Source organism: Chenopodium quinoa, unplaced genomic scaffold (assembly GCF_001683475.1).
Source record: "Chenopodium quinoa cultivar QQ74 unplaced genomic scaffold, ASM168347v1, whole genome shotgun sequence".
Classification (NCBI taxonomy): Eukaryota; Viridiplantae; Streptophyta; class Magnoliopsida; order Caryophyllales; family Amaranthaceae; genus Chenopodium; species Chenopodium quinoa.
This window is the reverse complement of record NW_018742577.1, coordinates 838753-863178: the sequence shown is the minus strand read 5'-3', so window position 1 is coordinate 863178 and position 24426 is coordinate 838753. Positions and strand designations below refer to the sequence as shown.

The following is a 24426-nucleotide window of genomic DNA, read 5'->3' as shown; positions in this document are numbered from 1 at the left end:
ATAAAATCCAAAATATTATATTTTTACCAGAACATCAGAGAACTTCTCAACTTCACTCATGTACTTTGTATCATAACTCATATTATCAATGAACTGAAGCTTTTCTTCCTTCAAATTCACAACAATTAGGAAAAAGTGCTCATTCAAGAGTATGGAACAAATATCTGCAATAAATAAATAAACAACTATTAAGCTTGAAAAACTTAATATAAAAGTACTTAGTTGAAAAATGATTGTCAACATTTGCAATGTATTACCAACTCAACATTTGCAATATCAAAATCATTGCAAGGAATGAACAACCATCTTGACCAAATGTCAAATAGCTTGTCAATGTCTTGTGTGTTACTATCTGTGTTTGCAACTTACAGTAAAAAAGCCTAAAAAAGATCAAACATTAATAAATATTAAAAAAATTAGAAGGTAGAGTTATTTTTCTTAAATGTAATTACTTGAATTACATAGTGACTGTTTTCATTGCATAGTGAAATTAATTTATGAATCATAGTGACTGTTTTCAATACATAGTGAAATTAATTTATGAATTTTTTATAATGAATAACTACCATTATAATGATATAGTAACTGAATAGCCGAAAGATACTTACACTTTGGGAAACACCAAAATATAGTTTTTGAGGTCCATGTGCACTACTCTTCTAGTTTTCATTAAGCAACAAAGCCCAACAATCAATAATAACAGAAGATATAGCAATAGTCGGTTCGCCTAATGAAAGGAATTCATTCCTTGTAATCTCAAATGGTTTGCCAAAAGATACCAACACCTCACTGTACAAGGAAATAAAAATACACATGTATATTAGCATAGTCACTTATTATTAAAATTTGAAAAATAAATAACAAAAAGAACCATGACATGACTTACTTGAGATCGAAACCATGATAATCACTAATGCAGTAGTCAACAAGTTCCTGGACAACTGCATCCAAAACCTTCATATCCTTATTACTTGACTTCATATATTGAGTTACATATGTAACTTTATCACCAAAGAGACTAACATCCATAGCAAGGGAGCATTTAGATTTTCCATTACTCAAAACATGCTCAAAACCTATCCTTGGAACTTCACCAACTACAACATTAATCTCTTTTGCAGGTGCACCATTATCATCAATATCATCATCATCCAAACCATTAGGCACTTTGCTTACCCAATTTACAAGAGACACAATCTCATCAACAATTTCATGAACACGAGGATCCATAAAGAATAAATCAGTTTGGGACATTGGAGGTGTCGAAGTTGAACCATCATTAGGTTTACGAGTCTGAAATAAGACTTTCAACTCATTCATGTAGAAGTTAGATACCACTTCTAAATCTCTTTTCATGAGCAAAAACTTCTCATAAACTTCCTGTGAAAAAACAAATGTAGCACTTAGATTTAGTAAAATAATTTGTGACAAAAAAAAAAAAACAAAAAAAGAAAAAAACCACACAGTCAGAATTAAAGGGTAAAATACTTACATCAATAGCAATTGAACGGATTTCCTCATTAGACATTGAACTAGCAGGTAGCTCAAACTGAATAACACCCTTAACATTGCTACGGACACCTTCATAAACAACAGATTCTTTTCCAGAAGTTTGATTCACAGGAGCTTCCTTGAATTGATTACAAACAACTTGTCCATCCTCAAATTGCAACTTCTCACTCACTGGATATGTATCAAACTCAAGAATGCCACACCCAAAACCCTTGGACAACTTTTCATTTCTAATTCTATCTCTTATATCCACATCAGTCCAATGTTGAATTAAAGGTATTGTAGAATTTAACGCAACATTCCTAAACCTCAATCGATGAAAATAGATAATCTCTAACATCAAAACACAACCACAAAACCATTATATATTTTCTTCTTTGTAGCTCTTCACATCTTCACAAAGTCTATCTAAGACATATTTTGACCAACCATAAGTTCTTATTTGATTAACATCAACCAAACATTTTACAATTCTCAAATCCACAGTTCTGTTGGACGTAGGTGCTAAAAAACTTGAAAAAGCATGCATGATAAAAAGTTGTCTGAATTCTTCCCCGCCATCTACTAGTAAAGGGATCTTAGATTCCAAAAAACCCAAAGGAATCTGATCATTCTCACCCATAAGACCAAAATGAGACCTCCATTTAACCTTTAAATCATAATCAGGGTTGATGACATTAGCACAACGAGAAATTTCTTCAACTTTCTTAGATGTTTTGCAAGGAAGGCAAAAAACATCATACACATCAAATTCAGTCACAACAAAATCTTTTTTTACCATCAATAGTAAACATGCAACTACCATGATCAAAACAATCTACCAACCATGATAGCATATCAGTTGCAGTTCGTTTCACCTTCAAAGATAACAAACCTCCAAAGCCAATTTCTTTAACAGCCTTGATTTGATCATCTGAAATTTTTTTAATCATCTCTACTAAATGAAATGGCCTGCAACGTGTTTTAAATCCTCGTTGTACCCTGTAACAAGACATACGAAAAGATAAACAAAAGAAACCAAAATAGTTGCCTCTTTTTATAGCATAGTGACCTTTTTTTTAAACAAAACTTCAAAAAAAGAAACAAATATTCACTTACCATCTATGATTGCAGATTCTTGCCTATGAGATCATAATGTTCTTATCCTTATTTGCCTTCACTTTCTTCACTTTAAGACCTTCATTTTCATCCAACTTTCTCTTCTTAGCTGACAAAACAATAGCATGTGAAGAAGAAGACTCATTCCCCTTCTTTCCTTCCATCACAGTTGACAAAGGTATAGCACTCTCAATAGTAGAAGGTTTCTTTTTCTTAGTGATAGCTTTCTTTTTCAATCCTTTTTCAATACAAGCATCTTTATCTCTGTTAGTATCATCATCAATCATTTTGCTTCCACCATCAATATGCTCTTCATCTTTATCATTGAGATTGATACATGCTAAAAACACGCAAGCATATAGTTATATATACAATTATCTTCATTTTCATCTAGCAAACAATTATAATAATAGGGAACTAATAATATAGTAACTTTTATATTAATATAGGGACCTACATTCTATAGTATTAGGAGACTATCATGATAGAAGTAACTAGTATATTAACAGGTGTTACTAGTTAGTATTGCTCAAAAATTAACATAATATAATTCAAAAAATTGAATATTAAGGTATAATAATCCAAAAATCAAACATTAATCATACCTAAATAAGAATAAGCATACCAAAAACACGCAAGCATATAGTTATATATACAATTATCTTCATTTTCATCTAGCAAACTATTATAATATAGCAAACTAATAACTTAAAAATAATAATCATTGTCATTGATATAGTGACCTTTTTCGGTTACATAGGGAACTAATAATATAGTAACTTTTATATTAATATAGGGACCTACATTCTATAGTATTAGGAGACTATCATAATAGAAGCAACTAGTATATTAACAGGTGTTACTAGTTAGTATTGCTAAAAAATTAACATCATATAATTCAAAAAATTGAATATTAAGGTTAATAATCCAAAAATCAAACATTCATGATGCCTCATGTATCTTTCAATTTAACTCCTCCTGTTGAGTTACGAAGGCCTCTCCTTTTTTTAAAAGTCGCACCACCTCTAGTTCTCACCATAGGAATATAATCTAATCCAAATCGAATGAAAATCCTTGTTGCACCCTGTAACAAGACATACGAAAAGATAAACAAAAGAAACCAAAGTAGTTGCCTCTTTTTATAGCATAGTGACCTTTTTTTTAAACAAAACTTCAAAAAAAACATAGTCCAACACCCCTCCAAAACCAGACACATGAAACACAACCACCATCTAGTACAACTAAGCTAGCAACGTACAAGCTAGGAAACAACCAAAACCAAAACAAGGGCAAACAACAAGACAACAAAACACCACAACAACAAACAAAGCTACACAAATAAGCAAAGATAGGTTGTAAGAGAGGAACACAACAACATCAAGGAACAACGCAGGACCAGAGAACATCCAAGCATAACAGCAACCAATGAGTAAGTTTTTTAGTCTTACTGTCACTACCAGATGAAGATCAGAAAACGAAACAAAGTATCTAGATACCATCATTCCAGTAAACTGTGATGAATACTGCTCTCAGCAAGAAGCATCACTATATACTTGAAGCAGATTATCTGAAATGAGACACAACAATACAAAATCCACAAGAACATCCGAATATAAATGGATAGGTAAGAAGGTTGTAAGAACAAAATAAAAATAAAAAATTGTATTATTATTATTGACTGCAAATACAATGCTTTTACTTCTTGTTCCTAAACCAATCATTTAAATCCTAGTGCAACACCAAGCTCTCAACATAAGTACAAATAGAATCTAAACGGCGAATAGTAGTTTTCTCACACTGTTTTAATTGCTGATTCCTGATGTTATAATAAAATGCGTTTCCAGAGTGTACTACAAAAATCATATCAGTGTTCTTAACATGAAGAATCACTACATTATTCTTGTTAGTGCAATCTTTGATAAAATCAGAAGCCTCTAAATTCGAGTCCCCTGAAAACCATATCTTCCACATCTCCTTTCCTTTACCATCCTTTTCCATAACCCATACACAACTTTTTTTAGAAGAGACACTCAAAATAGCTAATGACTCATCAAGGAGAAACACAATCCTACCAGTCACTTCTCCCCCAGCATCTGGCAACTCAACAAAACTGAACTCCTCAACATCAAAATCAAAATCCGCAAAAATCAGCTAAAATCAAACCCTAAAGTAGAATTTCGAGCAAAAATACATATAAAAACCTAGTTTACTTAAATTAGGCAAAATTAAACAAAATACATTTAAAAAATACTCCTACTAAAACGAAACTTAAGTTGAAATTCAAAAAATCAAATCAAATCGAAAAAATAAATAAAAAAAACTTGCAAAATTACAAAATTAAACAAAAATCATACACGAAAAACACAATAGACATTAAATTTCCGGTTGAATCTACAAAAAAATACTCATGAAATTCCAGCAAACAAAATTTCAGAAACCTAATAACCTCAAATCGTGCAAAAATAGCGAAATTACCACAAAGAACTCACCTGATAATAGATCATAGAGCTGAGAAATTGCTAAAAATCAAAGTAATTGTAGCGGTGTTTGAAAAAGTAGCGTGAAAATTGGGGAAAAAATGTCGAGAAATTAGAAGAGAGAAAGTGAAGAGAGAAGGAAGAGGAGGAATAAAATAACAGAGGAGAGAGAAAGTGTTTTCGCGGGAGGAGAGAGAAAATTAGGATATATACATTAGATGTCATCCGCTAGATTATAATCTACGGCTAGGATTAATCGTTTTCAGTTTTCACCCTAAGACTTGTTTTTACATGATATATATATATATATATATATATATATATATATATATATATATATATATATATATATATATATATATATAAGGAAAGTTTTTCCCAAGATTTTAGAGAGCCACCTAGGATTTAGAATTTTTAAAAAATTATTAGAGCACCATGTAAGATTATACCACGTAGGATTGTTATTTTAAAGCGTCATGTAAGATTAAAATAAAAATTTAAATTTATTAGAAAAATAAAATACTATCTTTTTAAATTGGAAATTTTATCTAAAAGAAAAGAAAAAATTTATTTTATTTTATTTTGTATGAATATAAAAAATACTAATAAACTTAAAAAATGAAATTCACATTAAATTAATATTTTAAAAAAATTGGATTAGATAAAAAAAATAATGAAAATATGACAAGTGATTATAATAAAATATTTTATAAAAATATACTAATAAAAAAAATAAAATCACGTTCAGTTATATAAAGGGGATTTTTCCCTAGAGAGCCACCTCGGATTTTGATTTTTTTTTTAATTATTAGAGCGCCATATGAGATTAGTATTTTTAGAGCATCACATATAGGATTATTCCACGTAGGATTGTTATTTTAAAGCGCCACGTAAGATTAAAATTAAAAATTTAAATTCATTATAAAAATAAAATACAATGTTTTTAAATTGAAAACTTTATCTAAGAGAAAAGAAACACTTTATTTTATTTCGTATATATATAAAACAAATTAATATTAAATCCAAATGATAAAAATAAAATAAAATATTAGATTAGATAAAAAAAATAATGAAAATATGACAAGTGATTATAATAAAATATTTTATAAAAATATACTAATAAAAAAAAAGAAATCACGTTCAATTTAAAAAAAAAAAAATTGGATTAAATACAAAAAATAAGAAAAAAATCATTGAAATAAAAAATATGTCCTTTCTGTTTTACTAGCAAAAAAAATGTTCATCATTTATCATTTATTTATCTTGAAGATTAACTTTTGCGTTAACAAAATTTATCATATCGAATAATAAACTTTATAATAAATTCATTCCATCTTATGATTTGTTATTATTATAAATAGGCATTAATTCCAATTAAATAAAATATATGTAATTTCGTTTAGAATTAAATAATTCAAATTAAATTCCATAAGTAAAATTGACGAATGAGATTTTAAAGTTTAAACTAATTATATAAAAATTGTTATCTTTTAATATTAGGAAATTCATCTAAATATATAATGAAGGAGAGAAAATTCACAATTTATTTTAAAATAAAAAAAAATTAATGAGAATATGATATACTGCATACAACGAATAAATAAAGTAACAAATTTAATCACAAACATATGAAAAAAAATATAAGTTGCAAGAAAACACAAATAAACCAATTATTTACAGGAAAAAAAATTGACATTTATTTGGAGATTTTAACAAAATTGAAGTACAAATTATTAAAAAAAATAGACAAATTAATAAATTATTCAATGCTAATCTCGTCATCATTTTGGATGGTTCATCTTCAAGCATCATCAAAATCTACCAACCAAAATTTCAAATAACATAAAAAAGTAGTGGAAAGTACTGAGAAAACAATTGAAAGAGTGTAACTAACCATCTAGTATATCATACGAAATTTGATTATATTATCCACAAACTGATTATGTAAATGTATCATTCAAAAAGTGAATTTATCATTAAAAAAAATATCAAACAGTTTTTAAATCATTCAAAAAGTAATTATATCATCTAAAACATAATTACATCATCTTACTAAATTGTTTAAAATAAGATTATACCCTTCAAAATATGACTCACAACAAGATAATTATATCATCTAAAAAAGTGATTATATTATCCAGAATATGACTATATTATTTGAAAGTGTTAAATTTTGGGTCTACAATAATCTAATATATATAAATATAGTAGGCATTTTTCGAGAGCATTCGGCGCGACACATAAGCAAAGGTATTATTTCGACCAATTAAAAATTAAATTAGATTTGTATTTTATTTTAGAATTAAAAAATTCTTTCGCCACCTAAGAACAAGTGACGAATGATAAAAAATTATATCGCCACCTAGGTAAAAGTAACGGATTATATTTGACATTTAAAATTTTAACGCCACTTAGATTAAAAACCACAAATAAAATTATCTTATAATTTATCATATAAACTAATGGTAAAAAAAAAAAAAAAAAAAAAAAAAAAAAAATTGAAGATAAGTGTACAAATTTATAAGATAAAATTTGATAGTGTTTATGATAAATAAATAAATAAATAAAATAAAAAAAAATTGTTCTTTAATCATGATTAAACTAAAATTAAAATTAAACTAAATAAAAAAAAAAGATAAAATTAAAATTTCTGATACCTACCATTATAAATTGACGCATCATACGATACCAGAAAATTTTTGTATCAATCAAAATTCACATCAAGTGAATTTTGTGTTAGTAATTTTGTGTCAGTTTTAGGTTACCAATGGCTGGTTAATTCTTCGCTTAATTTTTAAAATTCATGTTTAAATTTACATTTGTAATTATTATTTAAATTGTGTTTATTAAGGAATGTAACGATTGTATGTTTATGTTTTTCTTACTAATTCTGTTTTCACATGCAGATCTATGTATCTAATTTAATTCGAGAATTAAATTTGAGCAAAAATGATTTGAAATCAACGTACAAGTTTCTTGCCTGTTTGACGTACTAAACTTCCGCAAACAAGATTAGCAGAGCAGAGATTAGCAGAGCAGAGCAGATCGAGCAGGGCAGGACTTCCACACACTACAGAGCAGAGCAGATTTCAGTAGAGCAGAACAGAGCAACTCAAAAGAATAGGGTCTTAATAAGTTTTGGTATGGTCTTATTAAAACGTGGAGGTATTTTATGAATTGTTTGTATTATTTAATTTTTTTCATAAACCTCTTTAGTTTTTTTATTAATTTATTTTATGAAAAAAAAACAAAATTTATGATTTAGGTGGCTTAATCAAGTTATTAAATTAACTTAATTTCTTAATTTTAATAACAGGGTGATTACGTTCATGCCTCAATTAAAGCCAACTTTGTTCAACACTTTTGTTCAAATTTGATTGAAGGAAAAGTTTACTCTGTTGGATATTTTCAGTAGTTCCAAATAAGAAGCAATATCGCATTGTCAATGACAACAAAATAATAATTCAATTTTTTCAGAATACTTCCAATGCATATATTTGTTTTTATACAATTACAATTTTTAGATCAATTTTATACATGTAAAGATTATTTTATATCTATTTAATTTTTGCTAACATTTTAGTGTTCTATTTATCTACTTTGTTAGATTAGATGTAGTTGGTTGTGAATGAAGTTGGTGATTCTATCGAAATAGAAGATAAATGATATATATGTTTTTGATTAGTTTTAAATTAAATACTTATTACATATGTTTGTGTGTATCTAATAATTTTTTTACATGTGTTTATGTTTATATTTTTTTAATGTTCTTATCAAAATATTTATTAGGGGAAACAGAGTACAAATTAAGCTTCTGATTCGAACAATTTTTTGTTGAGTATAAATTTTAAGAAAAACTACCATTAATGATACAACCTTTGGCCAGTTTTTTTTTTAAATAATACAACCTTTGGATTATACCTGAATATTACAACCTTTCGGGGGTCTTAACTTTAAGCAAGACAAAAAATTTGTAACCTACTAAACCGGTTACCTGTGACACGTGTCGTCGTGTAATTGGTCTGAATGATAAATTTTGATTTTTTTAAAATAAATAATTTGTTTAAAACAAAATAAATAAAATAAAAAATAAAAGTCCCTCCCAACTCCCTCCCCCCGCCAGCCATGGTGGTCAGCCCACCTCCCCCAACCCCCAAGCCTACCTTCACGCACATCCCTGACGGCCTGACCTCCGACCACCCTAACTTTACCCTTCCCTAATCCCTACCCAACCGGCCGACTGTTGAATTTACCTTCCCCGCCCAACCGGGTGTGAAATTTGCGAAATTTGAAGGGGTTTCGATAATGGACGGGGGGGGGGGGAATCGGTGGTCGGGAAGGGAGGAATTAGGGCTGCTATGGTCGAAAAGAGGTGGTCATGATGGGGAGGAATTGGGGCTACTTTATTCGAGAAGGGGAGAAATTGAGGAAGTGGGAGTTGGCAACAGTGGTCGGGAATTGGGCTTGCTATGGTGCGGTGGGGAGTTTCGGACTGGTGGGGGACTGGGGTTGGCAACGATGGTCGGGAAGGGGAGGGGCAGGTTCTGGTGGTGGGGATGGGGACCGGAGTTGTGCAGTGGTGGTGGGGTTAGGTGGAGCAGTGGTGGTGTTTGGGGAAAGGAGAGAGAAAAGAAAAAAATAACTTTTTATTTAAGCCAATCATATAGCGACACGTGGCATTGTTAATCTGTCTATCAAGTTGTATCCGGTTTTGTCTTATTTAAAGTTGAGACCCCAAAGGTTGTAATATTCAGGTATAATCCAAAGGTTGTATTATTTATAAAAAAAAAACGGGCCAAAGTTTGTATTATTAATGACAATTTTTCCTAAATTTTATTAATAAAATTTGATATACGAAAAAGAATGTTTGTGGGCAATATATTTATCCTGATATTTGACGGATGAGATACCATATTTGTAATTAATTTAATTAATTATAAATACAATTTTCACATAACTAAATCGAATGAATAATAAAAATAAAAAAAAAGAAAAAAAAAACTATTCTTTTCTAACCAGTAAAATAATCAAAATATTATATGCTCTATATACACTACAAGAAAACAGCTTGATTCCGACGGAAAAAAATCTGTCGGAAACATCGGAAATTCCGTCGGAAAATGGTCTTCCGACAGAATTCCATCGGAATCAGTCTGTCGCAAAACTCTTTATAGGAAATTCGACCTTTTCCGACGGAATTTCCGATGGAATTTCCGACGGATTTATTGCTGTCGGCGCTTTTTTTTTACTTTAATTGAAATTCCGTCGCAAGTTTCCGACGGAAATTTCCGTCGGAGTTGGAGAGATTTCCGACGGAAATTTCCGCTGGCAGAGGTATATTCCGACGAAAATTATGGAACAGTGACAAGAAGCAAGGAGGATGAAACAAATGCAACACAGTGGGATGTCTGCAATGACCTGGTAATCTCTTGGCTTCATAACAATCCGTCGGAAGAGGTATATTCCGACGGAAATTTCCATCGGAAAAGTCAATAAAAAAAATTAAAAAAAAAACAGCCCACCCCTAACCCTTACCCTACCCAGATCCACCCCCGCCACCAGCCCACACCACCCACCACCACCACCACGTCCAACCCCTTTTCCCACACCACCCACCACCACCACGTCTAACCCCTTTTCCCACACCACCCACCACCACCACGTCCAACTGAAAAACCCACCCAGCACCCTAACCCGTATCCCCTCCCAACCACCCAAATACCACCACCCAAACCACCACCCACCTCGCCAGATCTAAAAACCACCACCACCCACCTCGCCATTCCACACCCTCCTAAACCACCACCGAAACCACCCAAAAAAACACCCAAAAAAAACCAAGTAATTCGAAAAGTTTTCAAAAAAAAAACGAAGTAATTTGAAAAAAAAACGAAGAAATTCGACTACAAAACCCAAAATTTCAAAACAAAACCCAGAAATTTCAAAAGAAAACCCAAAAATTCCGGCTTGTTCTTTGATGTTTCAAGCAAAACCCGAAAAAAATAAGAGAAAGAGAATTGACAACTTACCTTGAATTCCATCAAAACCCCTAAATTGGTTTGAATTTGGGTTTTAAAGGTCAAATTCGACCATGAAAACCCTAGATCTAGGGTTTTCATGGTCGAATTTGACATGAAATACCTTATTTTGTTCTTTGAAAAACCTTGAGAAGGCGGTGGTGGTGTGTTGGTTGCGCAGCGGCGGTGGTGCGTGGTGTTGGTTGCACAGCGGCGGTGGAGAAGGAGAACAGAAACGAAGGAAGGAGAAGGAGAAGAGAGAGAAAGAGAGGGCGGAGGAGAGAGAAACGAAGGAAGGAGAAGGAGAAGAGAAAAAAAGAGAGGGCGGAGGAGAGAGAAACGAAGAAAGGAGAAGGAGAAGGAGAAGAGAGAGAAAGAGAGGACGGAGGAGAGAGAAATGAAGGAAGGAGAAGGAGAAGAGAGAGAAAGAGAGGGCGGATCTGAGAGAAGGAGGGAGGTCAGAGAAGGAGAAGAGAGAGAAAGAGGAGAGGAGAGGAGAAAGAAAAAAAGAAAAGATCAGAGAGTTGAGGGTTGGTTTTTTTTTATATAAGAATATACCGACAGATTATTATTTCATCGGAAATTTCCGACGGCGGATTTTCGACGGATTGTTAACATTCATCGGAAATTTCCGACGGAATAATAATCCGTCAGAATATTTGGGATTTTCGACGGAAATTCTTGTCCGTCGGAAATAGGCCTATTTCTAGTAATGTATAAGTACTCTGTAAAAATTATTAAAAAAAAAAATAAAAAAAAAAATCTGAATCGCACGGGCTTTCATCTAGTTTATTATAAACCGGGTCCATGCAAAACCTGCTGTCTTTATACCAACAAATAATTCTATTGATAGCGATAAAACTAACATAATACTTCAAATCAGGGACGAGACTAGTCTATCGATCTACAAAGAATGGGTTGAAGAATCTATACATAATGGAAAATGCACAACTAGGAGAATTTGATGGAGCCAAAGTAACAAGACTAACAGAAGGGAATTGGACAGACACACATTGTCAATGGTCTCCTACACAAGATTGGATAGTATTCTCATCGAATCGTTCGAATCCAACAGCCAAAAAACCCGATGATCTTCCTGATCCGGGGTACTTTGGGGTGTACATGGTGAAGGCTAATGATGGCAATGTGGTCATAAAAGTGATAGACAGTGGAAATACTTATTTATGAGGACGATTTCCAGGGCACGTGAGCATCCATTTTTCAGCCCGGATGGAAAGAGTCTCGTTGTGGCTGCTGATCTTGCTGCTGTGTCGTGTGATCCCGTCTCCATGCCGATATTCCTTCATCCTGTAATACCCTACGGAGATATATTTTATCGTTGATATCGACCCTAGTGACATACTTAAGAATGAGAATTTGAAAAAATTTCACCCGCGTTACACATAGTAGATACGAAAATTCTTCAGCGATTTCGACTAAGGACTTGCTTGCGAAATGGAACGTTCGATTAGCCGGCAACGACGATGCTAAGAAGTACAAACCAGAATGCCCGTATATGCACAAAGGCGGGGCTGAAAGCTTTCATATGACTGCACACCTTTGCATTCCGTTGTTGTTAGATTGAATTTTCTCTTCATTTGTAGCGGAAAATAATAGACGCCTTTCTTAACGAGTGTCGTTTTATCAAAATAAAATTTTTAATGTACTGATTATTTTTTGTTCTAGTATGTATTTTTGTTGAGGACTTTGCTGGTTGATAAATTCAATAATTAATTGTTGTATCTCTCGATAACCGCCTTAGCTTGCACTATTTGTCGCTAACTCTCCATATATTATTAGCCGTCCATGTAAGTCTCTAATTTTTGAACGAGAATGAGAGATTACTATTTATTGTTGTTTTAGAGAAGCAAATCATACAGTATATTAGCTTGTTAATTATGGGGTTGATTCGGATTAAAAACTGGTTCTCTTTGAACCAGTCCCTAAGGATCTTGGTGACGTTTTATTGTAATATAAAGTGGAGTAGCTTGATCTCGATGAATAAGATCACTAGGATCTTAGTTTAGTTCTGTTGCATTTTTTGTTGGTTTTTGTTTGTTTGGCTTTTTGTTTCTATTTGCATTGTTGTTCTTACTTTGCGCCTTGCCCCTCTCTTTCACCTAAAAAACAATAGAATAAATTAAAATTGTTGTTACCTCTCGCTAAATTAGAAGTGCAATTGGGCACAAATTATGCACGAAGCTCGCCAACAAAAATCTGTGATGTATTTAGCCCGTGTCAATCTTTTATAAACGTAGCTCATATACGGTCAGATTCATGTGCTATGTCATGTGGTATCAACATGACCCTATTATTATTTTTTGGAAAAAAAAAAAAAAAAAAAAAAAAACAATAGCCCAACAAACTAGCCAACCCATCGTGCTAAAACTGAATTCTGAAAAGTGATGTTCATGTATTTATAGAGTTGGGCCAACATACTAGCCAACCCATCATGCCTCTCATATTATGTCAAATATTTAGAGTTGGGCTGTCGATTTTTTGCTGACTTACCATGTCCCACCTTTTCCCCCCCTTTTTTTTTTTTTTTTTTTTTTTTTTTTGAAAATTCTATATTTTTTTTTTGAGAAAATTCTATATTTTAACACTCTAGTTTGTGTATTTTCGTTGTGTCCCTTATTTTTGAAAGTTACATATTGGAATCTTCAGGTATAATTGGTAACTATACAGTGAGCATGCCGTTATCACACTGTTAACAAATTATATTATTTTGTTTAATCACCGTTGATGGGGCCCACTCTCCACACATTAATATTTATTTTATCGATTTACGTGTTGGAAAATATCCCGTTAAAGGTTTTGGGGGCTATTTTGGCCCTTAGTGGTCCAAATTTGAGATTTGTGTTTGTGTGTGTGTGTGTTTGTGTGGGGGTAACATTTAGCTTGAAAATTATGATTAGATATAATGGCAATAAATCCAATAATGCATTGGAAATTTTGCAAAAAAACAAACATCAAAAAATAACAACTAAAAACGCAGAGAAAGTAACGAATTTAATCTACGCACTCTTCGTACAATTCAAGAACACTTTAGTTTGTTATTCATGAATATATAACAAATATAAGCTCACTTGCAAAGAATCTAATGCACGTTGAAGAATTTAATATAGCTTATACATCTTTATCTAATTAACCACATACTATGCTACATAGCTACTTAACTAGCTAGCTAGTCCCATGGAAAGGGATTAATGGGAACTTAATTTGGACTCGGGCTTAATGATCGTGATTTAGTCCCAAAGAGGGAGATCCATCAAAGCGTCACTCATAACCAAAGAATTGTCGGCCATCAAAATGTAATCTTGTGCCTCCATATTTGTGCTAGCCAAGTAATTTGGACTCGTGAATAATCTTGGTGAAAACAGCACGTCATGGTTGAGACAAGCGATTTCATCAGCTAGCAATGGCTCCATTATTGTCACCGAATCAACGGGTTTGGAAGGTGGACAATCAATAGTAGCCATTGAATGTGATGCATTAAGGGCAACATTATTGTTCAATGTTTCCTGCTTGGGGTGAATGATAGGGATTTTGGATTCAAAACTTATGAAATTGGTACAATTGTTTTTTTCAGAAGAATATAACATATTGATGTTAGGGGCGTTGTTATTGTAGAGTAGAGGTTGGCATGTATGTTCGGCGTAGTAAGTGATCCTATATGTCGTTGGATTATCCAATATTTTTTGGACTTGTTTGGTCGCTTGGCAATTCTGATCTTCTTTGTATGCACACCTATAGTATTCCCTATTATATCATGGATCGTTGCGAAACAAAAATAATTGTTGATTAGTGATTAATTGTGATTAGTTCTCTAATGAAAAAAAAATCCTTTTGTCAAGTATTAATAGTCTCATATACAACAAGTAAAGTAAAGTATAAAATAATATTAGGCTAACAGTTCGATCTTATACACAAATTATGAAAAATAAATGTTACTATAAAAAAAATAAAGTAAGTCGTCAAAAAAGTTTAGATGGATTACTTGTTATATCAATAGGTTATTTTGATGTGGTTATTTAGCAATATAATCTACCCAAAAATAAATAAATAAATAAATAAATAAATAAATAAAATAAAGTCACTGTATAATTGTATACAAAAATAATAGTAAAGTAGGTGATGTAATTAATAAGATAAAAAGACTATGTCACACCTTTATTACAAGGGTTAGGAAAATGTGACTACTCTTTTTCATAAAATTAGTACTTGTATTAAATACGAAGTATATAAAGTTCGTATGGTCCATAATTGGTTGGAAATTAAATAAGAAAAGACTAGGAGTGACATACCTGGGGTGATTTGTGTTGCGAATTGACTCCTTCCCATATTTTCTCCAAGTATAGCCATCCGGTGTAAGATTTGAAGTATCAATTGTTCGTAACCTATAAAATCACAAATGAAATTTAGCACTTTTAGGGGGCGTTTGGTTCACGGAATATAGGTATGAGGTATGGGTTTAGAATGACTAAAACTCATACTATATGTTTGGTTGTTAAAAGTATGAATTTTAAACTCATACCTCAAACCCATGAGGTATGGGGTTTAGAAACCTTGAGAGAGGGGGGGTGGGGAGGTGAGTTTGGCTTATTCCATTCCCTTAGGTATATTAAGGGGATGAGATTCCATTCCAGAATTGAACCAAACACATGGTATTAAATATCAAGTTTAAACCGATCCACGTTAATCTCATTCCTGATTCTAGACCCATACCACTCTGCGAACCAAACACCCCCCTTAGTAAATTTCTCTGTGTTGTTGTTGTTGGTTTTTGTTTGTTTGTTTGTTTTTTTTTTTTTAATATGAAAAACAAATAAAACATTAATCATCATTTATACGAGATTGGTTAACAAGAATATGCAAGTCTTCATTTATCCTAAGTAACAAAGTTCTAGAGTGTTTTGTCTTTTAACACGAATCTCTTAAAAGTTAAAGAGCAGTAATTGATGAGGAAAATCGAACAAAATTTTTATACTACGTATTAATTTTTATCACTTTCTCTGTTACATATTAGTTGCAACTTTGGGGTATTATTTGTGAGACATAAATTTTTTTAAAGTTGCAACTAATATGTAACAGAGGAAGTACTATTAATGCGCATTATTGGTTAAAAAAGGGTCGACTTTTGTATAATTTTGCAAGAATTAGAGCTACGAGTGTTAGTAAACGATCAAAAAGAGTACACTAGCATATAGCATAAACAATGTCATAAAGACATAAACGAATAGTTATCGCAATATAGAATAAGGTTGGTATCATGGTATGCATTTGTTGCTAATAACAATAAGTTGAACAACATGACGAAGCTAGGTTGATGATATAGATTTGCAAGATGATAACGATTAAGATTCCCGTACGTTTATACGGAGTAAAATAATAAAGGAAGAATCTTTATTACGTTCGAAAAATTATTTGGAGTAAAACTTTCAAGTCAATCCGGTCAATTAATCACGTGGAAAAATATTGACCGGATTAAGGCCATACTTGGAGAATGGGGAAGGGAATTGCAAGAATAAAAAAAAAAAAATGTGTGACTACAGCTGTAAATGATTTTTTTAATAACATGTTCAGATAAATTTACTCCGTATTTAGATAATTTCAAAACCGATTTAAAAAATGTTTACGAGTGAATTCAAATTAATTCAATTGTCACCTCCTTGTCAAGCATTTTTATAGTTTTAATTATTTAAAGATATGTTAATGAAATGAGTTCGTTAACAAGTACAGTGGGATCTTATTAGTATCATGTATCTCTAGAAGTTTTCAACCAACTAGATTATTCGTGATACACATGCATACACCCACATACTGACACATATTTGTATGATTGTTCTATGGTATTTGTTTTAATTATCGGATAATTAAAAAAAACCAATACAAGAAAATTAGAGCAATAGATCCAGTCAAACGTAAATAAAACAACAAAATATATTAAAATGATAAAATTATAAGTACCTTGTCTTTGGTTGTTGACTTGTTTGTTCAACAAATGATGCATCCATTTCCATAGATTGAACAATCTTATTTAAGATGGAAATAGAAGTATCAAATGAATTAACAATGGCGGTCGAATAGTTTTTCATACGTACCATTTTTGTTTCATCATTGAATTGACTTGTTTCTTCCTCACTAATTAGTTGATCTGGTTGACTAAGTAAGCTTCGTAGTTGACTTGTTGCTTCCCATCCTTTTTTCAACTCTTCTTTTACAGTTATTTTCAGATCCATTCTCTCTCTTTTTTTTGCCTAAAAAATCTAGTGAGAGTGCGATTTTTAGATGAGTTGCACTCTATATATATATATATATATATATATATATATATATATATATATATATATATATATATATATAATCATATAAACCAACGTGCGAAATGTAATTAGCAAATCAGGGGCAAAGCAGATACAACTAGCTTGTATAATAATAGAAAAATACGATAATTATTAGATAAATTGGTATAAAAAATTACTCCTTGATCATATATAATTACGTTACGTGCAAATGATGTGACGAACTCCTTAAATTTAACAACTTATTTATGTCAAAAGGGTATATTATAATTTATTACTATTACTAGCAGTCGCCTCCTTGGCTCCTTCCTCACCCTCTCTCATCGGCTCTTATTTTAGGTTCTAAAATAAGATATTTGGCCGTGTAGGCTTGAAATAGTCTAATTACGGAGTTAACTAAATTTTATCTTTTGATCTTAACAAATCTATACAGTATGAGCGTAAATAATAGTCATTCATTCAATCTATCTCTTTATGGTAGAGCTGAGTCATCCTTTGTAAAGATCATTTTTTTTTTCGAATACAGTAGTCAAATGAATCAAAAGGCAATCTATCATCATCCTTGCAACATAAAATCCTCATATTGTTTTCCTAGAAAAGTTGTGAATTCAGCAATGTGTGTGATAGACATATGAACATGCGAAATTAGTTAAAAAGTTATTTTTAAAGAGGTCCATTATTGTATAATAAATTATAGTATGCTGTAAACAACGTACATACTGAGGATGAAGATGCAGTTGTGGATTCTAAAACTAGGATAATATACATGGATAATTCTGTTAAATAATTAGATGAATCCTTAATTATAGATCAAAAATACGCGCATATGATGTCTCTAACTCACTCGAATCAACAATTTATATCCAAGTCAATGATGCCATGTTATTTATTGATATACAAAGTAAGAGATAAGACACGTATTTGCATTTGCAATATCTCCCTTCGTCCCACTAACAGAAGTATGATTCAATTATACTTGGTAAAAAATAGAATATAAAACAATACTTTGGGTTTTGCTCTTTAATTATGAGGGTGTTGACTTGTTACTTTCTATCTTGAATTGTTGACTTGTTGCTTTACATAGACCTTTTGTTTACTTCTTCAATCACTCTTGAGAGTGAAAAGGATGAGATGCCTTTTTATAAAAACAAAGGGGCAAGGTGGAGTAGATGGAAAACAACTTTCCTAAACCCTTAAACGAATTTTTGGAAAAGGGAAAAGAATGTATAATTCATATAAATAATGACACAGTTCCATTGATCCTAAAGAACTAACATCTTTTACATGTCAATAGATGAAGGAGTATATACAAGTAATGGAGGAGAATGTCTATGACTCTTAATTATATGAGATGGTGATTGTGTGTAATAGATCGATAAGAGAAACAAAGTAAAAGATATGTGCATAAAAAAAAAGTGTATTAAGATAGCTAACTATGACATCAACTACCTTGTTCAAATGGTGGTATAATTTTAGACGGTCACGAAAAATCTTCATGCTGTTTTAGTGGAGGATTTCAGTGGTGTGACTCGAGCTAGACTGTTCCTCTTGCTCGAGACATTTAGGTGGAGTTGGAGTAGTTTAGTTTAGGGGTTTTTTTTTTTTTTTTTTTTGGTCTTTGGTTTAATTTGTTCTTGTTTCTTTGGGACTTGCCCTCTCTTTCACCGAAAATAGAAGATCAACTCCTTCCATCACTAAAAATTCTTAATATTTTGATGATTTTATTTTGTGAGAATTATTATTCATAAACAAAGAACTTTTCCAGATGAAATGAGTATTTGTTTATAGCAATAAGAATCTACGATAGATTTTGTAAAATAATTGACTATGAACCTTCCTCGTAGCTTTTTCATGATGAGCATAAAAGAAATATAATAATCTTGCAATCACAATTCTCAGTTGTGAACACCCTGACTTGTGTTCTAAATTCTTGTGTAACATACACCGTACCTTGACTAAAGACTAATTCAAAACATCATGTATATAAGTGGGATGACCATTAATATTATTTCTACATATTATATTTTTTTTGGTGTTAAGAGAGCCACAAAGGCAAGTAATGAGAATCGATCCCATGATCTCCTGAAATTAAGAGAGAAAGTCTAACCACTTGAGCTATCCTCACTCTCATTTCTACATATTAATATTGTAAAACATCATTTCTACATATTAATAATGTAAAACAAAAAATGTTTTGAAATAATTCTATGTGCTACGTCTTTACTTACTTCCTTACAACTCCCAAAGCATATAATTTCAATATACTTCGTATGTAGTTAGTATTTAGTAGGAAATAAGTTAGGTTTAATTTTAGTCTTGATCAGCTAAATAAGACTTTCCTAGCTTTGTTTAACCTTTCTAAATAAAACATTTTAGTAGACATTGAGGTGTTATTATCAAAGATCTAGTATATTACATATAGAGGAATTGTAATGGATAATTCTTTAATTTATTTATTTATTTATTTATTTATTTATTTTTTTCAGCTAATATCCCAACACTTTCAAATGTTGATATCATATCTACACTAGTTATATACTAATCAAGTTGGAAAAGTATCTTCAAGGTAATTAATATAAACAAGCACAAAAGAACCAATTTCATTCCGGATCAAAATTCAAAAACAAAAATTTCAATTGGATGGTTCGAACATGAACTTAATTATCAATACATTCACCTCTATGTTTATAACTCTAAATCAATTTCTAAATGTTTTTATATTCATCAATACCTACATACTATAGTGCCGGGTAAAAAGCTCAAAGTTCGACATGCAAGAAATTGAAAAACATAGCTGATCGTATGGGCTCATCTCAAATTTGTCTCAAAGTGTAATTTCTAGAAAGTTATTATCATAATTTCTAATACAACAAAATAAAAAATATTGATAATTAAAAAAAAAAAAAAAAACAGCCGAACAAGTGTGAAATAACAAATAGATATATCAAAATAAAACAGAACAAAACGGAATTTCAAATTATAATAAACACCATTACAAAAGATTCAAATAAAACAAAGTGTTACAAACCTTCTATTCACTCCTTTTTTTTGTATATATCTTTCTTCTTTTGTTGACAACAATTTCACACACTTTCGTTCATTACTTTGTAAGTAATTTTAACAAACCATAGATTGAGGATTTGACATTTTGACTCTTATTAACATTGCTAAATTTAGTAACCCTTGATTGCTTCCTTTCCCATGAAAGGATAATCGGTATAACCCAAAATAGGATCTTGGCTATAAAATGTAGCCCTAACATAGTCATTCATAGGTGCATTAACCTTAAACCTATGGACTAAATCAGGGTTAGATAAGAAAGACCGCCCGTAAGCAACCAAATCAGCCTCCCCTTGAGCCACAGCTTTCATTCCTTGATCCTTAGTATAGCCACCACTACTCATAAAAGTCCCTTCAAATGCATCCCTCAATTTTTTCGAGATTCGAGCATCACCCTCGGCTTTTTCCTCAGCAACTCCTAGGGCTAACCTAGATCGAGTTGTATGGAGGTAAGCGAGCTTTGATCCCAAGTCGAATTGTAGTTTGTTAAGCCCTTCAATGACTGCTAGACCCAAATCTAGTGAGTTGAAATCAGTGGCTTCAAATCGATCGATGGAAGGTGAGATTCTGACTCCTAATTTGTCAGCTCCTATGGTACCAACAACGGCCTGGATCACTTGCATTAGAAACTTGGTTATGCCTTTGAGTGATGATTTATTCGGCTTTTCGGGTTGATCATTCAATGCAATATTCATAAATTGGTCAATTAGGTATCCATCAGCCGCATGTATCTCCACTCCATCAAAACCTATAAGTTTGATTTGTAAAAAGAAGTAAGCATATCGGATTCAAGATAGGATATATAGTTGTTTTCAGTTGAGCTCATTATTTCATATATGTCATAGTTTTAACAATTGTTTTACTCCCCATGTTTTCCCATTTTCCAAAGGTAAGGAAATCCCCTATTCCCAAGTAAAATAGATAGTTAGGCTCGAACTTGTGACCTTAATGTTACAAGGTGAGTTTCCAACACCTCCACCAAGTATGTTTGGTTTATTGATTAAGTTGAAGAAAATATACCCGTGTTACTCAAACTTGAATCTCAAACAATAATCAATGAAAGATGCATAAAAATGTTAACCTCGTATAATAAAGCATTACGCATATATGCGTACCAGCACGAATGGCATTGAGAGTTGCTTGTCGATAATGTTCTGGACTCCATTTGCCTGATTCAATCGTAATTGTTAACAACATTCATATAACATCTTCATTTTGGTATACTAAGCTAGCTAGCTATTTACTTCAATACTTGCACAGTTGCATTCAATCATTAATACAATGACATCATAATTTATACTTATAATAATTTGAACGAACTTGAATGGCCTAGCTATGTTAACCTTATTTTACTACAATCACCGTCTTATAAATAGCAAGAAATTATTTTAGAGACGGATGGAGTAAAACTAGAGGACATCTATTATATAATTTAAGAGTCACTTTTCCAACTTTTAACCATATCATGACTTTTAATCCTCAATTTCTATTAACTTTACTTTATAAAAAATAAATAAATAAATAAATAACCAATATCCATTCTAACTTCCTATTCTATAACTTCCACTAAACTTATGTTAACTACAAATTAGTTGTTAGTGCAGCGGTGATTGGGGCTGCACTTGGTAGGGAGGACCGCATGTTCGAACCCTGCCCTCAGCTTGCTTAGCCCATATGGTCAACCGAGTGGAACACCAAAAAAAAAAATCTTATGTTAACTTCATTTTTTATTTTTATTTGTTATTATTTAAATATCAATTTCCATTATTTATATATATATATATATATATATATATATATATATATCCATTATAACTTCTTATAACATCTTCACATTCAATAACTACCACTAATCAAATTCAATAACTCCCATAATCGTATTTGCAAAAATAAATCAATGATATCGTAGCTATAAAAAAAAACATTGATATATACAATTAATATATCCCTTGCTTTAGCACAGATATGCTCTAGTATCATGGGAATTATTGAGCTTGACTATACTTCATACTTCCTCCGTTTTCTTTTTTATAGTCTGTGACAACAATTTGACTTTTACACTATTCATGTATTTCACTTTGACTAACTTTGACGGTTTAAACTTAAGTAAAAATACAGTCATGTGGGATCTTGTTAGATTCGTCTCGATTTATACAATTTTAATATCAAATGTTTATAATAATTACATATTGGTAATTAAAGATATTAACGATTGAAAACATGCATCGACAAGCGTGAAAAGAGAAGTGTTGCAACTATAAAAAACACAGAGGAAGTATATCTTAGGTTAGCAAGATCGTCCATGTAAGACTCTTCACCAAACTCAGATCATGCTCTACATTAGCATCAAATTTTTTCCGTAGGGTTGCCACGGAAATGAAAGCCTAAGGGCTTGCTTGGATTGGGGGTAATAAAAGTCAAACTTGAAAAAACATAAGTAATTGGAGGTGTTGTTGCAGGAGGCATGGTGTTTACAAATGAAATAAAGTAATTGTGTCATGAGGAAAAGAGAGAGATGGAGGAATTATTACCCTCATAATGAGGGTAATAGTTACCCACCCTCCCCCTAGCGTAACTATTACCCCCAAAATGAGGGTATTAATTCCTCTTTCTTCACATCATACCACACCATCACTACATAATTTTCCTTACAATCACACCATTACTATCTCCTCCTTCCCTATTTTCACTTTTATTTTGCTTAGTTTGACTTTTATTACTCTAATAATACATCTCCCCAATCCAAGCATGCCTAAGAGGTATACAATTTGATTTATGACGTTGACATTTATATCAAACGTTTGTAATGTAAACCTAATAGGAATTGATTTTATGACATTGACATTATATGAAACGTTTCTATGAAGCACCCTATTATTAACGAAATCACGCTTTCATCAAATTTGACAAGTTGGCTATGAATAGGACTTCATATACAAGTATATTCAAGCTAGTTGGCTATTGACATTGTAATAATTATATAGTTGAGTATATCATATATTTTCAAACAATCAACTTTTTGTAATTTTTAATACTTCGTATATAATTTAAGATATTAATATAGTCCAGGTTTTGCGTTTCTAAAATAGAAGAGAACATCCATTTTTTTTCGGATTGGATGAAGTTTAACTAAACAAAGATGAACTAAATTGTATGATGATGATAAGATGGTGATATATGGATGATGATTGTGATTTGATGGTGATATGAACGGAAGTGAGTTGAGCTAAGCTAAATTATACTTGTAATAAAAAGAGCTGAACTAAACTGAATTGAAATTCTGAAAAATAAATCCATAATAACATACATGACCTAATATAATTGGTTTGAATTCTTACCTTGATTAAAAACCTGACCAACGCATATAATTGGTTTGAATTCTTACCTTGATTAAAAACCTGACCAACGTGCCACAATTGACAAAAGATTATAGCGCCTTTGCTATGAACTGAGTCTACCGCTTTCTTCCATGATTCCACTTGTTGGTTTGTGTAGATTCCAGGGCAATGAGGAGGAACAAATTTATTGAGGGGCCAAAACCAAGCATGACCCTTAACATCAACCATTTTAGAGTATCTATTGAAAGAAAACAAATTAAAGAATAAATGATGAAAGAAAACAAATTAAAGAATAAAAGATAACGTTGAACTCATAAAATATTGATTCCCCCTCCCCCCCCCCCCCCCCCCCCACCCCAAAAAAAAAAATAATGATTTAATGTTGATCTAGTCCTCTCCTCTGTTTCTTAACACATAAAATACTTCATAATGATTTTCACATTAGTCATTATATAGTTTCAACCATTAATATCTTTATTTTATATATAAAAGTAATACTACTTAATTCGTTAATGGTAGAGTTGATCCTCTAACATAATATAAGATCAAGCTTACATCCACCCTTCCTTTACAAAGTGAAATAATATTAAGCGATGTATATGAGTAGGGATCGCAACAG

General features: G+C 31.5%; 4 protein-coding genes across 4 annotated transcripts; all 4 read right to left on the bottom strand.

Moving 5' to 3' along the window:
- Window positions 1-659: 659 nt before the first annotated feature.
- LOC110720676 lies at window positions 660-1909 on the bottom strand. The gene is made up of 3 exons (XM_021899730.1): window positions 1493-1909; window positions 887-1380; window positions 660-789 (listed from the first exon to the last, which is right to left on the bottom strand). The coding sequence occupies exons 1-3, from the start codon at window positions 1850-1852 to the stop codon at window positions 660-662; spliced, it is 984 nt and encodes a 327-aa protein (XP_021755422.1). The 5' UTR covers window positions 1853-1909.
- Window positions 1870-2507, bottom strand: LOC110720859. Its single transcript, XM_021899938.1, has 2 exons — window positions 2370-2507; window positions 1870-2161 (listed from the first exon to the last, which is right to left on the bottom strand). The coding sequence occupies exons 1-2, from the start codon at window positions 2505-2507 to the stop codon at window positions 1874-1876; spliced, it is 426 nt and encodes a 141-aa protein (XP_021755630.1). The 3' UTR covers window positions 1870-1873.
- An 11618-nt stretch (window positions 2508-14125) lies between these two features.
- On the bottom strand, window positions 14126-17211 carry LOC110720675 (probable WRKY transcription factor 63). The gene is made up of 3 exons (XM_021899729.1): window positions 17075-17211; window positions 15412-15504; window positions 14126-14866 (listed from the first exon to the last, which is right to left on the bottom strand). Exons 1-3 carry the CDS (start codon window positions 17209-17211, stop codon window positions 14353-14355), a joined length of 744 nt encoding a protein of 247 aa, XP_021755421.1. The 3' UTR covers window positions 14126-14352.
- A 3216-nt stretch (window positions 17212-20427) lies between these two features.
- Window positions 20428-24147, bottom strand: LOC110720858 (12-oxophytodienoate reductase 3-like). The gene is made up of 3 exons (XM_021899937.1): window positions 23855-24147; window positions 21585-21638; window positions 20428-21217 (listed from the first exon to the last, which is right to left on the bottom strand). The coding sequence occupies exons 1-3, from the start codon at window positions 24033-24035 to the stop codon at window positions 20583-20585; spliced, it is 870 nt and encodes a 289-aa protein (XP_021755629.1). The 5' UTR covers window positions 24036-24147; the 3' UTR covers window positions 20428-20582.
- Between the last annotated feature and the right edge of the window lie 279 nt (window positions 24148-24426).